The sequence below is a fragment of the Hemitrygon akajei genome, chromosome 3, assembly GCF_048418815.1.
Source record: "Hemitrygon akajei chromosome 3, sHemAka1.3, whole genome shotgun sequence".
Classification (NCBI taxonomy): Eukaryota; Metazoa; Chordata; class Chondrichthyes; order Myliobatiformes; family Dasyatidae; genus Hemitrygon; species Hemitrygon akajei.
The window spans coordinates 41,182,586-41,196,732 of record NC_133126.1 but is presented as its reverse complement, the minus strand read 5'-3'; the positions used below and the strand labels follow the sequence as shown (position 1 = coordinate 41,196,732).

Here is a 14,147-nt window from a genome sequence, read left to right as displayed (position 1 = left end):
TATGGGTCTTTGGATTTTCAAATGAGTTATTGTGATGGTGTTATTGCTCCCTTGTCAGTAGTGCATAATAGTCTTCGTCATCCGGGAATATATCCTAGGTTGTGCTTTATTCCAAAACTACATTTCAAATCTGGGTAACCTATTTACATCTAAGTACAATCTAAAATTGTATTTTGATTCTTTTTACATGTTGAAACTGTTGGAGTGTTACACAATTTTATTTTCTAAGTTGAGCCCACTGATCATAATGCCAGCTACACTCCTTTTCTATTGTAGCTTCTGACATTTTACATGAATTCAGATCCTGGAATAATTTATTTATTTCTGCTAAAATTTTCTCAGTCTATGTAAAGATTTAAAATCTTTTCTAAATAAAAAGCAAAAACTTGTCTTACTGGAAAACAGTTTTACTGTCTGAGGTACTGCTACTTTTTTTTGCGCTGGTGAGAGAGCTGTCAGGGCTTTGAGAGAAATTTCAAGACAGTTTTAAGAGTATTTCATTTTTTCCCTTGTAGCATTAAAGATGGCAATTTGGCCTAATGAATCTTTGCCAGCTGAGGACATTATTATCGATCTTGATTTCCTCTGAGCTTGTTCTTTTTCACATGGCCTTCATCTCTGCCCTGATTCTCCTACCACCCACTTACACAAGGGACAATTAACAGTAGCATCGATTTAACCTAACAGCATGGGAGCCATGTGGACATAGGGAAAACATGCAAGCTGCACACAGCACTTGAGACTGGTATTGAACCCAGGTTGCTAGATCTATCAGGCAATAATACCGACTCTCTGTTACCATGCAGAATTTTGCCACCATCTTTTCTGCCACTGCCCCCCCCCCACCCCAAGCCCATGGATTCTGCTTAGCCCACTTAGTTCCTCCAGCTGATTGATTGTTGCTAGAGAATATGTAATCTGTAGTCAGTTTTGTCTTCAACAGTACCAACTGCAGTAATGCTGCAGCATTGTTTCTATCTGAATTGGAAGGAACTGCATTTTTTTGGTGTTACAGATATTGTTTGATGTTGAATTTCCCCTTGCAAATACTAAACTGGACATGCCTGTCGACAATACCGAATAAGATTGTGCTTTAAGTCTGCAAGATTGCATTTTAATTTGAGTATCGTGAGAGTCTAGGTAGAACTGTTGGTGCAGCACTTGTGGAAGATCATCAGACTGGTGGAAATTGTTTAGCGTCTGTCAACATGAAAGTGGAATGATATGCTTTCATAAATTTTGAAAATTCATCACTGAGAACCAAAACTTATTGATGGCCAATGTTATGATACCATTGTCTTGGTTGAGTGCCTGACCCATAGAATTGCTATGTAACACTCTAATTGATTTTTAAAAAAAAGTTTTGGTATGTGTAAGCTATTTTAATGAGAAAATGCTTTAATTAGTGTTTTTGGCATCCACTGAATAATTAATATTATTTAGATTTGGACCAATTTGTCATAGTCACATTACATAAATGTGATCCTTAATTTATCCTGAAGGATATCTGATTGAATTGGCAAACTATAACCCTCAAGATTACTCGTGTAGGGACACATAGGCATCTTAGCTACAGATATCTGCTGTTTACTGTTTCTGTTGCAACTGTTAAACTGTTAAAATCCTCAAAAATTCTTTGCATTGTATCTTGGTTTTCTAATAACATTTTTTGGTTTTGTAAATGCAGCAATATTTAGCTTTTCGGAATTGGAAAAGATCCACAGGTACTATGTACGCAGGCCAATCTGATGTGAGAACTGAAAATGCAAGCGGGAGAAGAAAAATACCACAAAGTTCAAATCTATATTTATTAGTGGAAGCAGCTCATATATGCCATTAAAATATCTTTCAGTATTATCAGTCTTCATCATCACCAATACGGTAGTACTGTCAGTAGAATTTGACTATATTTACATTACATTAGATTAGTCTGAATTGTTTTTGAACCTTTTTCATAAATCATGGACAGAGGAAAACTTTGTTGTTGATGTGATGTCATAGATAGAAACACTAATATTTGGCAAAACTCTTTTCCTAATAAAACTAAAGTTTCTGTATGTTCCTATACTTAAAAAATCTCGATGAACAAGCTAATGTTTAAAATAAATGGGTTCTTTACATTACTTGCTTGCAGCATTAGGAAAGTTTTGATTTTTTTTTTGCAGGCAAAAAATAAACAATACTGCAACATGAAGTCAATTAAATGACTTTTTAGAAATTTTTCCATAGGAAAGTTGCCAAAGAATTCCATTGTTATTGTTTACACCTACACTTCAGTCATTGGTTAATGCATTTTAGCTTTTTGATCACAAACTGTATTACTTGTGAACAATATGAAATAAAGATTTTTAATGTTTGCAGATGATGTAGTTTGCAATATCCCACAGTTGTATGTGGAATTCATGAATGTTCATTAAGTTGGATGTGAGAAGTCAAAAATAAAAGTATAATCAATGTTCCTTTTTACTTCCTTAGGCTGCAGATTTAAGTAAACCTATAGACAAGCGGATATACAAGGGAACACAGCCCACCTGCCACGATTTCAATCATCTGACAGCTACAGCCGAAAGTGTCTCGCTCCTTGTGGGCTTTTCTGCAGGACAGGTTCAACTTATAGACCCTGTAAAGAAAGAAACTAGCAAGTTATTTAATGAGGAAGTAAGTGTTACTCAATAAGCACAACCTAATCACTGCATCATAGTTACCCCACATTTACGGTTGTTTTACTTTGAATGTGTTTTAGCTGTCGTCAGTCAATCCCAAATGAGTAATTGCATATTGCAGGAGATCTTTAAATCTAGAACTGCTAGATCGAGAATCCCTTTGATTTTTCTTGTATTGTCTTCCTTAAAATGTCAGTTATAATTTTCTTTCCCTATTATTTATTGCATGTCTAACTTATTACCACTTGCATTCAAAAGCTTAAACTTCAGCTGAAATTTCAAGTAATATTACAAGTATAAATCAGTTCAAGCAAATTAGTTGTCTGTTATCAAGAAAGAGAAAACATGAGATAATTTACAGGTGATCAGAATAATTGACAACAAATTATGCTGCATGAACATTTAATGTAATCTGTAGAGTAATTTATCCAAATCAGAGCTGGTCAAGAACGAGTCTTGACTATATTTTCAATAGGTTAAGAGGTGAACACTTGAACAGTGTCTTGCTTCAGAGTGGTTAAAATAGCTTTAAATTCTATTCCTAATATATTTTCAAAACAGTTTTGTTTGATTATGTTTAAATTATTTCTTTCTGTAAGGAATTTACTGGTGTGTCTAGTTATAATGTTATAATCTGGAAAATGAACAATGTGCCTCTTCTAAGACCAACTATCTTCCCTGAGTTCAGATATCAAGGAAGTGAACATTTTCCTCTAGATTAGTGGTCGCCAACCCATCGATCGCAATGGACTGGTCGATCTTTGAGACTTTCCCAGGAGATCCCAAAATAAAATGAAAAATAAATACACAAATACCGTTGAGAGATTGTTTCTGGGTTGCGGGGTTTCAGTTCTGTTCTTTCTGCCCAGTGCGCATGCGTGTAGCTCCCCTGCACTACACAGTGTACTTCAGTGGTTCCCCAACCACCGGTCTGCGAGGAAACAATATGAGTCAGCTGCACCTTTCCTCATTCCCTGTCACACCCACTGTTGAACTTGAACCCATGCGAGGTCATCAGCCACCTGAACGCAGTGATACCCTCACACGGCCGGCGGGAACTGCCGATGCTACTGGCCTGGAGCGCGGCCGGTGCGAACCGCTGATGCTACTGGCCCAGAGTGCGGCCAGCGGGAAGTACCATTGGTACTAGCCTGGAACGCGGGCAGATGAGTGCTGCCTCTGAACCTGTTTAGCATACTGAATGTTCGTGGGGAACCCGGTGCTAAAATATTTGCAGACGACCTAATTCGAGCTCAAGGTTCCGCAAGTATCAGAGCAGCTACTGCGCTGCAATCTACTGAAACAAACTTTTGTCGGCGGATAGATCCTACAAGGGGGGTGGGCGCGCACCCTGTTGCTCTCCCTGCTTGGTCAGCCGCTCGCTCCGGACTGCGACCGCCGCGGCCCCGGTACGGGGACCTCCGGCCTTGACCTTGTCCTCTCACCCGACCCACGACCAGCTGCACCTGGCCAGGGTGTCTGGCAGCGGGTGGGCGGGAGGCTGGAGTTCAGACCCGGAGGCTGTCCAATGAGGTAATGAAGCACTCAAAACTGCTTTGGTACCGAGTCCAAACACCCTGCACTTAAAAGACAAACCCACTGAGGTTTTTCAGCAGAAAAAACGTGAGCAGGCGGGACAGAAGCCGAGAGCTGCGAAAGCTAAATTGCGGAATAGACTTGGCATAAGGAACCTGCTTTGAATATTGCTGTATTCCCGTCGTGTTTAACACCCCCCCCCCCCCCCCCCCCCCCGGGTCAGTCGGTCCACAAGAATATTGTATTAAACTGGTCCGCGGTGCAAAAAAGGGTGGTGACCCTTGGTGTTTATGCATTATTTCTACGTCCAGTTTGCGGGGTTTTACTTCCATTTTTTTCTGCCTGGTGCGCATGCGTGTAACTAATCGATCTGGGGGTCGATCTCACCTTTCACTAAGGCCGAGGTAGGGGATCTTGGGCTGAAAAAGGTTGGTGACCGCTACTCTAGATGAAATTTGACCTTTTATTTTACAACTTAAGTTCTAATTTTGAGTTTTACCTATCTTGAGATAAACTTTAAAAAAAACAAATCATGCACTTATCAACTTATTTTAAGTGTTTCCTGTATCAGAATGTTCTTTTGGCTTAAGTGTTTACTTCCAGTGACTTTTTTATTTGAAGTATCATCAAAAGTTTTCAATCTCTTTTGCTGGTTGTTGACAAACTAACTTTGCTTTACTTGAGGTTTTAAAATTGATGCGAAGACATTCCTAATATGTCCTAGTCATCGTGCACATTTTGGTGAGGAAGTTCAGTCATGAAGTATCTCCCTGATCTTTTTGTAAGAAAACATAGTAGTTCAGTAGCTTGGATAAAACATTTGTATAGTAAATTTAGAGGTTGGGCTGGATGTGCTTTTGGGTATGGGTAGGAAATGAGTGCAGTACTTCATGGCCTTTAGTAAATATTAATAAAAGTAGAGAAAAGGCAAGTCATTGGTTAATGACTAATGGGCAGCTTAAACCTTAAATGCAAATTGTAAATCAAGTAAGAGAATTGGAGGTTTCTGTTGTGGACCTGTAATTTGATAGAGAATTAACAAACCAAAGATGGACCTATTTACTTTGGGAGGGTTACAGATAAGATTCATGTGACAGGAAAGTTTTCATGGGTATGTGCCAGAGACAATCAGGTCAAATAAAACAAGAGTTTAATAATCTTGGTAGCAGAGAAGTGAAAATTTAGAAATTTGGTTGAAAAGAGTGCAGAAACTTCAGAAAAGTTTATTTTGGAAAAGTCAGTAGTGAAAACAACACTAAAGATAAAGTAGATTGAGTTTAGTAATACAATGTACTGGGTACAGGAAAAATAAGACTTGGCAGAAGGAAAAAGGGTTAAAATGCTGGGCGTTGGCTTAACTTAAGAATAAGGATTAGTTTTTCATAAAGTAATGAGCAGTACATTGAAGTGAGATGAATAAATATGGAAAAATAAGTGGAAATAAATATGCCAAGCAGTTGAAAGCTACAATAAAGTGCAGGGTTAAGCTACAGGGAATATAGTTTCTCAATTTATGCTCAGTGGGAAAGCTAAATTAATGATTTAAAAAATGCTGACTGAGAGCATTGTCAGAGCTGAGGGGTAATTATAGCATCATGTCTGTGTTATTAAGTGTTGCAGTGCTGGTTAAAATGGTGCAAAAGTCCTGCACCTCCCCCAGCAATGAATTGCCCAATGATTTGATAAGGGAAGCTGCCTGAAGTCGGTGATGGCTAATCAGGGCAAGCTGGATGGCTGCTCATTTCAGTAGTCTGGGCAGCAATTTGTTGAAGCATATGGAAGCTGCTGTATCCCCCTGTTAGTTCCCCAGATATTTTCCTATGGGTAACAATGCAAAGGCCAGTGGCAACTATTTGACAAGTTTTCACAAAAAAACCCTCCATTGAGCTCCATTTCTTTGCTGAGAAGAGGGATTTGCACAAGCCTTCCAATACAACAATGGGAGATTAGGGATTTGAACCCCAGTTCAGTGGATGTCACTGCAGATGGAGAGAGAGAGAGAGACACGCACACGCACACACAGTTCAACCTTGAATCTGCACTCTCCAGAGTTATGCTGAGATACCAGTGTAACTTTCAGAGCAGCTTAGCTAATTTTTAACTTTTTTGAATATAACAGTAGGTAAAGATTAAGTCAGAAAGTGAATTCGTTTTTTTAACCTCACAGTCTCTTAATGATATTATAGAGTATTGTGCCATTGAATTTACTAAGCAATAGTTAAAGCTTGGTACACCATTCAAATCTAGGCAACACCATGCAATATTTTCAGTATATTTAATTGCAAAACTGTAGTCTGTGTCACGATGAATCACAGACTTCAACTTCAGAATTTCCATACTATGCCTCTGGAAATCCAGAAATGATTCATGCAAATAACATGATCACATAATTGGAGCCAAGTTATAAAGGAAATAGTGACACCATGCACATTCCAAAGGGTTAAACAAAATTACAGGAGCAACTGATGATGGCAATGCATTAAGCATTTACTGTTGAGGTGTTGGGGGGGAGGTGATGTCTGAGCGGGTGTGGGGCATGCCATTATTTTGTACGCTCTCGGTTCACCTCTTAACCTCTTTATGTAAACCCGTTAATGTACCTGATATATGCAAGAGGGAGATGAGCACTAGCATCAGAAGAAAAAATGGAAGGCAGAATATACTATAGGTATCCTATCAGTTCAGCAGAAGTACATGGACTACAAAAATTCTGAGAGCCTTAAATTGACCTCTGTTCGTTGTTATAAGAAGCTATGGCTGCCATAGTTGATAGCTAGTTGGCTAGCTTGCTGGTAATTGTTCAAGGCTTGCACTAATTAAATCCACCATTTGAATTCTTCTCCTGAGTACATTGCTAGGGATGGCTTGTATCCTGCCGACTAGTATTTGGTTACTATACTGGGTAAATTTCTATTGTGTTGTTTCCCAAACTATTTCTTCTGGTAGTAGAATCAACATCCTAACCACTTTGTAAAGTCTTTTTGCACCAAGCTCTCTAATGGGCTTTTAATATCTTTACTTGCATGTGATCCTTAGTTGTGGTTCCCATTTAGAAGCTTCTGCATATTACCTGAAAATTCTTTCTTAATCTTAAAAGCCTCTATTGGATCGTACCTCAGTCTTTTTGAGAGAAAAGCCAGCAAGAGATTGGCAATCCTGTCATCAAATTGAGGGGGGGGGGGGGGGGAGGAAGCCAAAAATAATAATTTGTAAGTTAAAAGATGAGGGGGTAGGCTCATGAAACGTGTACCTGGTGGCCAGTAATGATGTCATACTGTTGGAGTTAATAGAAACTGGAGTAGTACCTTAGGATAATGTACTTTTTAAAAAAAAAACAGCATAATTGTAAGCATTGCTACACCCTTCCAAAAGTTAGGTGAAATATTTTTATCAAATGTGATTGTTCTTTGAGAGAACAATGGGCATTTCTGATAGAAATTCTTCTCTAAGTGAGCTTTTGGAAAAAAGGAATCTGCAAGGTAAGGAAACATGGTGGATAAGAATCCTAGTTAATTGTGGAAATCCAAAAACTGCTGAAGATGGAGACACAATAGTGGTAAAATGACACCTGCAGAGTTCCAGAAAGGCCTTTGTTGTGTATACAAATGATTCCTAACAAAGCTAATGGTTTGCAGGTGGCTGTCTATCGGAGAGAGCATATGTAAACAATAAGCAACGGGCAGAGTTCAAACCTACCTAGATCTTTACTTTTAAAATGAGTTAATGAACAGGAAATGAAATTTAATGTGGACAAATTCAGTGACACTAGAAGAGGGAATTAGAGTGGGGAAAATAGCTGCCTTTTGGACTTGATAAGAATGGAAAGAAATTTGAATTTTGCTGTGTATAGTCCAAAGGATGGAACTGAAGTCTAGGGATGAGTGTGAGCAAGGACATTGTGTTGACATGCAGGAATATTTTGAAATTTTGCACAGTATTGAAAGGGATATAGAAAAAGACAACCAGATTGATACTTTAAAAAAGGCTCAGAGATGTTGAAAGATTTGGAACTGTCTATTTTGAAGGGAAGATATTAAATATTCCATTCAAGCAACAATTTTAATTGGAATCAGGAAGATCTGACTGTGACAAAATAATTATGAGCAACAAGATCCTGAAGACAATACTACTTGTGGGCAGTTTCGTTCAGGAGATAAAAGGCCACTAACTACATATCAAGTCCAGATACACTTTTGTTATTCTTATTCTCAAGGTGAATTGTTAAATTTACTAAACAAAACCTAGGAGCATTTGAGATCATAAGTTATGATACATGCTCTAATCCATAAATTTGATTTATTGAAGATAAAATTGACTACCAATGTCTTTTCATTTAACATTCAATAATAAGTGGTTCTAACTATAAAATATACCAGTTAACTTGCTATATAAGAAATTGTATGTTTTGTTATTACTTTAAAAGGCTTTTGTAAAGGGAATTGACTAAGTTCAATTTTATTACATTTTTGCTTCAATATAGTTTGGAAGATATGTTTCAGCAAAACAATTAATTGTTTTGTCTTTTTTCCTCAGAGGTTAATAGACAAGTCACGAGTAACTTGTGTAAAATGGGTGCCTGGCTCGGAAAGCCTCTTCTTAGTATCTCATTCCAGTGGCAGTATGTACTTGTATAATGTGGAACACTCTTGTGGGACCACTGCACCACATTATCAGCCACTGAAACAAGGAGACAGTTATGCAGTTCACACTTGCAAAAGCAAATCTACACGAAACCCTTTACTCAAATGGACAGTTGGTGAGGGGGCACTGAATGAATTTGCATTCTCTCCAGATGGGAAGTACCTTGCTTGTGTTAGTCAGGATGGATTTCTTCGTGTGTTTAACTTTGATTCTGTTGAACTACATGGCACAATGAAAAGTTACTTTGGAGGACTGCTGTGTGTGTGCTGGAGTCCGGATGGAAAATATATTGTAACCGGTGGAGAAGATGATCTGGTGACCGTGTGGTCTTTTATTGATTGTCGTGTAATAGCCAGGGGACATGGACATAAGTCATGGGTCAGCGTTGTTGCATTTGACCCTTATACCACTAGCGTAGAAGAAAATGATCCCATGGAGTTCAGTGGGAGCGATGAGGATTTCCAAGACCAAATACACTTTGGCAGAGATCGAGCAAATAGTACACAGTCTAGGTTGTCCAAAAGGAATTCTACAGACAGTCGTCCTGTGAGTGTCACTTATAGGTTTGGCTCTGTGGGCCAAGACACCCAGCTATGTTTATGGGATCTAACAGAAGACATCCTGTTCCCTCATCAACCTCTTTCACGTGCTCGGACACACACAAATGTGATGAATGCCACAAGTCCATCAGGTGGAAATGTTACAACCAGTACTGGAAGCAATGGTAACAGTAGCATCACAACAACACCCAGCAACTCCTTACCTCCTCCTCTTCCTCGATCAAATAGTCTACCGCACTCTGCCGTTTCAAATGCCAGTAACAAAAGCAGTGTCATGGATGGTGCAATTGCTTCAGGAGTCAGTAAATTTGCGACTCTATCACTACACGACCGCAAGGAAAGACATCATGAGAAAGATCACAAACGAAATCACAGCATGGGCCACATTTCCAGCAAAAGCAGTGACAAACTAAATCTAGTCACCAAAACTAAAATGGACTCTGCCAAGACTCTGGGAACTTCCCTCTGCCCTAGAATGGATGATGTACCCTTGTTAGAGCCTCTTATCTGTAAAAAGATAGCACATGAAAGACTGACTGTTTTAATATTTCTTGAAGACTGTATAGTCACTGCCTGTCAGGAGGGATTTATTTGCACATGGGCAAGGCCTGGTAAAGTGGTAAGTCTGAGCTCTTAGACCTAAGTTTTATAATATATAAATAAAACAAAAACTCTTCCTCTTCAGAGCAACTATATTATTTCAAAAATAACTTTTTGACCATAATTGATTTCCTTTTCACAGGCACTCAAGTCCAAAATTAAATTGTTCTGTAGTAATTTGTTTTTAAAGCAATGCTTGATACTTCCAGTCAACAAGCACTTCTGTTACACGAGCTAAAAAATAATGAATGCGATAAATTAGTATTTTAAATGGGAAAAAGTTGTGGGGTTTTTTTTGTCATTGAGGCCTAGCATTTCAGTTCCAGATTGTGCAGGGGTAATGAAAATATAATATTCAAAAACATTGGGCCATCTTTTATTGTGATTAACATTTGGTATGGTTTGTCATATTTATTATTTACCATTGATTTCCTTTTAATCTCTCCCTCCACACCTCCCTCATGTGATAGTTATATGAGGAAACTTCACCTTGCAATCACACATTGATTTTGTGAAAAGCATCACTTTTTTTCCAAATAAAGGTTAAGTGCTTTTAAATGGAATAATGTGTATAATATTTTTGTTGTTAAACATTGGGCATATTTATAATGTTCTGTATGAACTAATTGTAAATCTCTGTAAAAAGTTGTGCATGTTTAAATGATCTGGTGTGTACCAGAACAGTCCACAATTTTTACAGTGGAATTTGGTGAGGTGTAAATATCTTTTAATTCAGTTTGGACGACAACCAGTGAATACTGCTGGTGTGTATTAAATAGATATATCTTGTACATAATTGTTGTTGTTTCAGTTCTTCTGACTGTGCTAACAAGGTTTAGAATAACTGTTATAACATTGTCAGTAAAAACTTGTTGGATCAAGAATTACAAGCTTGATACAGCCATTAGCATTGTGGTCTTTGTGTAAGCTTTTTAAAAAATTTGTTGTTTGAAATCTTGTATAAATATAAAAAAAATCTGTGCAGTTAACACTTTAAAAAATTGCATTTCTTCTGCCAACTAATAAAATACTGACTGCACTATTTCAGTTTTAATTATGTTGGAAGCATGCTGACAATCAAATTTGATTAAATTCATTAATTGTGTGAAATGAAGAGATTAATTTGGGGAAATTTATGAAACCTTATACAATTTAAGATTTTTTAAAAAACTTGAATCTGCACTTTTTAAAACTGATAGCTTATTGAATTTGTTTGATCTTTGGAAAGGATTACTTGTATACTTATCCACTATACTGTCAAATGAATTCTGCTATGCAGTTTCTGATCTGTAAATTTCATGCAAGCATCTTCCAATCCCGTAAGTTTCAAGTGTGAAGAAGTGTCAAATATGTTAATTACTCTGTTGCTCATTGTTGTTTTAAAAAAAACATTTCCAGTTTGCTTTTTATACAATTTCACCAGTGGTTTTCATTTAACCATTTGTCTCCTATTAATGAATTTCATTTCCATAATGTTTGAATTAATGGTAGAATGTCCAGGCAACCAGCTTCTCTATCGAATGAAATTATAGCTTCTAAATCTATAACTGATTCTGAAAATACTACAATTGTTTCAGTCGTTTTCATTGTCCAGCAAGAGCAATCTGTTGTAACACCTGATCTAGATTAACATTTACTTATGAAATTTCTGGCTTCAAAGAGAACAGGATTGAATAAACTTCTATAGATGGTGCATTATCCAAAATGCAAGTTGTCTTCCGAAGTGTTTATCTTAATTTCAAAATTAATATGTAACTTGTAATTTATGAATCCATTGTAGTTTCCAAGATTAAATAATGAGAAGACAGTTTTTAGGAGAAGCTGTGTTAGCACTGATTTGATGTAAATTTTAAGGTAATGGGTTTAAGTCCCAGTGAAAATCTAAGGAATGAAAATATTCTTCATTGCCATTTTGTGGATCAAGTATTATACCAATGTCCATTACATTCTCCAATTTGTACTGTTTTAAAGAAGACCAACTTGAGTTATCCCTTTTCTCCTGACTAATATTTGTATCCCGGAGAATGTCATATGCATTCTGTGGTCATCACATTACTGGTTGGCCATTACTGACTGTGCTTACCAGGCCAACTAAATACTCTTAAGTACCACTAAGTGTTTTGAACACTGCAAGATCCTGAAAAGTACTGTATAAATATCTGATTTTGTGCTCTCAATATTTTATGACCTCATTTTTATGTTAAACTATTTCCAGTAAAACTAGCAAATAAATATTGGTCATTCCATTCCAGTTTCTTACCTGAATAGCTTTTCTTTTCAAAAAAGGGCTGTGAATGTGCTGACGTTTACTGCATACTTCAGTCGCCCTTGGTGGTGAGCTACTCTCATGGAGTTTGGGGTCTGTGCCCGTTGCCCTCCACCCTTTGTAGGTGTAATGTGGTTTTGTGGGATGCTGTTGAGCTATAACCAGAATGGATAATTGAAGTTTTCAGTAGGTGGATTTGATGCCATCAGGCAGGTTACTTTGTTCTGGATGATTGGGCTGTCAGGAAGGGGACCACTGGTCTCAGTGCACAAGTCTGACCTTGTAGCCTAATTATTTATGGGAAAACATAGACCAGAGGAGCTGAAAGACAGCTTGGAACCGTAGTAAATGAGGAAAATAGCATTGTATCTCTTTAACATGTCAGATTGAAGGGTTGTGAAATAGCCCAAGGACTGAGAGGACTTGTAGACTGGGTGCTCTTCAGAATAAATTAAACACAATATAGAAAAAGGTGTACCCGTTCATAGGTTAATTGGTCATTGTAAATTGTCCCATGATCAGGCAAGGGTTATATTGGGGGATTGCTGGTGGCACAGGGCCTATTCCATGCCGTATCTCTTTTCCAAAAAACAAATTTCAAAGTTCAAGTACATTTAATAACAAGACTTTGAGCCTGGTTTTTGTGTGCTGCACGTGGACAGCATCTTAGTAAATACAGTGCATTCAATGAGGAGACTTGCTCTGAGATGTAATTTTAACAAAGCTAACAGCATCCATAGAAAGGTTTTCTACACATTTGCTCTTGTCTGAAAATGAAAACATTATGACTGATGATACATAAACATCTGAGATGTCCTCTGCTTCAGTCTGATTTCATCCACTGAGGTCACAGCTATTTTCAGTTTCAGCACAGTATTATTGTCCATTCACTTTTAAAGCAAACTTTAGTAAACAATCATGGAGTACAGGTGATTGCAGATGAAACTACAGTTCCACTGGAGACTGTTTTGAAATGGTGAAAGTAGTGATTTAATTAACTAACTGCAAATTCATTGTTCAAGGTCATTTTTGGATACAGTAATTGTCAATATAGTAGACATCCCAGGGAGTGTATTGCTTTGATTATTACTGTTAAAGAAGCAAATGTTGTATAAGCAAAATATAGTATATTGGAAGCTTTGGGGACTGTGATGGTTTATGGTAAAACTGGTATTCAGAAAGAGTACAGTTGTACATTAAAATTAGTATCACTTGGTTTACAGTAGGTTCTGATCTCCTTTGAAACACTGGAACTATTCTCTTTAATATTAAAGAAATCATTGTAATTGAGATAAATGTCCCTACTACTCTTCCACCTAAATTATTACTTGCTTGTATAAAACACTTTACACAATCAAAGGTTTTGCAACTTTGTTAATGCTCCATGCACATTGTTATTAAAATACAAACACAAAAGCACTTTAAGGCTGTATAAAATTTTGATTTATTTTTAATGGGAAATTGCCTGGGGATAATTTTTTTTCTTTTGCAAATTAACTTAATGCAGCAAATGTTTCATTAACTGTTCCTGTTCTTAGAGTGGTTGACCACTGCCATTAATTTAGCCTGGAGTTTAATGTAGCTGAGTTGGCTTCACAGTCCATCTCTTGGAATATATTAATGCCACAGGAGCGTGGCAGGTAGATGATGCTATTACAGTTCGGCTGTTCCCAAGTTTGGAGTTCAATTCCGACACCGTTCTGTAAGGAATCTCTGTGCATCCTCACTGTGAAATGCCTGGTTTTTCTGAGTCCTCAGGATTCCTCCCACAGTCCAAAGACCTACTGGGTAGGTTAATTACTCAGAGTAAATTGTTCCGTAATTAGGTTAGGGTTAATCAAATTTGTCAGGTGGTGAGGGTTGCTGGGGTGGCATGCCTAC

General features: G+C 37.5%; 2 protein-coding genes across 7 annotated transcripts in view; one reads left to right on the top strand and one right to left on the bottom strand.

Annotated features, from left to right (window-relative positions):
* The window catches only part of LOC140724897 (MAPK/MAK/MRK overlapping kinase-like), a 109,534-nt gene that overhangs the window by 4,110 nt on the left and 91,277 nt on the right, over positions 1–14,147 (bottom strand). For 2 of the 5 annotated variants that reach the window (XR_012098208.1, XR_012098212.1), the window contains 2 exons: positions 9,604–9,722; positions 2,532–2,620 (listed from right to left, as the gene is read on the bottom strand). The gene's annotated coding sequence lies outside the window, so the exon portion shown is untranslated. Of the gene's footprint in view, positions 1–1,769; positions 2,621–9,603; positions 9,723–12,260; positions 12,422–14,147 lie in introns of those variants that run through there. The other 3 variants (XR_012098209.1, XR_012098210.1, XR_012098211.1) reach the window with 3 other exon arrangements.
* wdr20a (WD repeat domain 20a) overlaps positions 1–14,147 on the top strand; it is a 40,316-nt gene that overhangs the window by 20,374 nt on the left and 5,795 nt on the right. For both annotated transcript variants that reach the window (XM_073039652.1, XM_073039651.1), the window contains exons 2-3: positions 2,476–2,658; positions 8,733–10,019. In XM_073039652.1, coding sequence (XP_072895753.1) covers positions 8,820–10,019 — 1,200 coding nt within the window. In that variant the 5' untranslated portion in view covers positions 2,476–2,658; positions 8,733–8,819. The remainder of the gene's footprint in view (positions 1–2,475; positions 2,659–8,732; positions 10,020–14,147) is intronic.